This window comes from Buceros rhinoceros, unplaced genomic scaffold (assembly GCF_000710305.1).
Source record: "Buceros rhinoceros silvestris isolate BGI_N320 unplaced genomic scaffold, ASM71030v1 scaffold12055, whole genome shotgun sequence".
Taxonomy (NCBI): Eukaryota; Metazoa; Chordata; class Aves; order Bucerotiformes; family Bucerotidae; genus Buceros; species Buceros rhinoceros.
The window spans coordinates 5,195-7,048 of NW_010412345.1; the positions used below are offsets into that span (position 1 = coordinate 5,195).

Genomic DNA, 1,854 nt, shown 5'->3' on the forward strand with positions numbered 1-1,854 from the left:
TGACAGGGCCCCCCGGGAGTGGCTGCCGGTCCCGTTTGGCACCTTGTTCTTGAGCCAGTTGGTGGCCACCCCTTTGTTCAGGCGTCCCGTCTTGGTCTCGTACTCCACCGTCACGGCACAGATGTGGATGGCGTTGGGGTGGACCTGCGCAGAAGGGGCGTTGGTGCCAGGCAGAGAGGGAACCCCAGCAACCCCCCAGCTCCATCCCTTGTGCTCAGGGATGGGGAGAAGTTTAACTCAGTGTCAATGCTGGGTCAGCTATTCCTCCCCTAGCAGATCAAACCTCCCAGCACGTCCCACATGGGCTTTCTGTCTTGTGCCCAGCTCATCACAGGACCCTTGAGCTTCCCCCAGTACTGCCAACGACCTCAGGACTTCAGGCACACAGGAAAGGGGGAATTTTGGCCAACCCCTCCAATGCCATCAGCTCCTGAGCCCTGAAAGCAATGCCTGCGGGAGAAGAGGAGGGTGCTGGTGTTGGGACACAGCTGGCTGCAGCACGGGACCCTCTGCAGACCCTGGGGAAGTTGGCACAACCCAGCTCTCCTCATGCACAGAGATAACTAAAGCTGCTCCCCCTCGCAGAAAGCATCACCAGGGCGAATTCTCCACCTCCCATCCCCAGCCGAGGTGGAGCTGCAGCCGGAGCGGTCAGCAGTCCCTGGGCAGCCTCAGGCCCCGCTGGCCACGGCTCACCTTGGAGGAGGAGGCGATGGAGTAGTAGCGGGCCTGCAGACGCGGCAGCAGCTCACAGAGGTGGTCAATGGGGGGGCGCAGCGAAGGCATGTCCTGCAGGATGGCCAGGATGTTCCTCCGGGCCTCCACCACCCAGCTCAGGTAGAGAGCCTGCGGGCAAGGAGGGACACAGTGACCACCTCCCCACATCTCTCTACACCCAGTGCCCAACGGGCCCGGACCCCTCTTGGGATCCCCCAGCTCCCAGTTCAACCCAGCGGCTTTGCTGGGAAGACCGCAGCTCCCACCTTCCCCTCGGCAGCAGACGAGGCCATTTTGCGGAGGCGCTCCTGCTCGCCGCCGTCCGTGGCGTACTGGGCCAGCTCATAGAGCACGTTGGTGCGGGGCGGGTTGGTGATGTCCAGGTAGTAGGTCAGGGCTGTGCGGTAGGTTGTGGGGCAGGGGAAGGGATGTTTCTTATTGGATTCCTCTGCAGAAGAGGGAGAGACAGAATAAAAACTAAAAATCAGCAGCCGCGGGCTGTTACATTGGAGATTTTGTGCCAGCAGCTCCACGTGGTGTAGGAGAGCTGGACACAGCAGGGGAACAGCCTTGGGGAGGAGAGAGCAGCCCAGGGGCTGAATCAGCCTGTTAGCCAAAGCCCCAATCCCACACTGAAGCAGCTCCATCTCCCAGGAGCTCATTTTGCGTTTCACAGATGCTGCCTGACAACTTGCCAGCTAAAAAAAAAAATCCCCTGTGCTCCCAGCGGGGCTGTGCCCAGCACAGAAGCGCCCAGCAGAGCTCTGGCGCAGGCAGGAGGGCTGTTCTCCACGGCTAATCTGGCCTCACGCACATACATCCCCTTCAGACCTGGCCTCACAACCGTCCTTGGTCTCCTTCAGCCAGGGAGAGCTGTGGTCGGAGCCCCCTGGGGAAAGGGAAGTGCCAGTGGTCAAGGCTGGAGCCATTTAGCTCAGCCCACTGAGGTGTCCAGAAGGGACAGGAGTGACAGTGTGAGCCTGGACACATAGGACACTGCACAGGGGGCCACAGGCTCCAGCACTGCATCAGAGCCACTTGCTCTCACAGAATTGTTTTGATTGCTCCTCGAGTCCCCCTGTTCCCCAGCACTGCCAGGTCCCCACTGACCCCTGTCCCTCAGCACCACCTCCACAC

General features: G+C 60.9%; 1 protein-coding gene across 1 annotated transcript in view; it reads right to left on the reverse strand.

Annotated features, from left to right (window-relative positions):
- The window catches only part of POR (P450 (cytochrome) oxidoreductase), an 18,075-nt gene that overhangs the window by 2,044 nt on the left and 14,177 nt on the right, over positions 1-1,854 (reverse strand). Inside the window, exons 10-12 of the mRNA XM_010136362.1 lie at positions 984-1,165; positions 697-846; positions 5-144 (exon numbers count right to left, since the gene is read on the reverse strand). Of these exons, the coding sequence (XP_010134664.1) occupies positions 5-144; positions 697-846; positions 984-1,165 (472 nt within the window). The remainder of the gene's footprint in view (positions 1-4; positions 145-696; positions 847-983; positions 1,166-1,854) is intronic.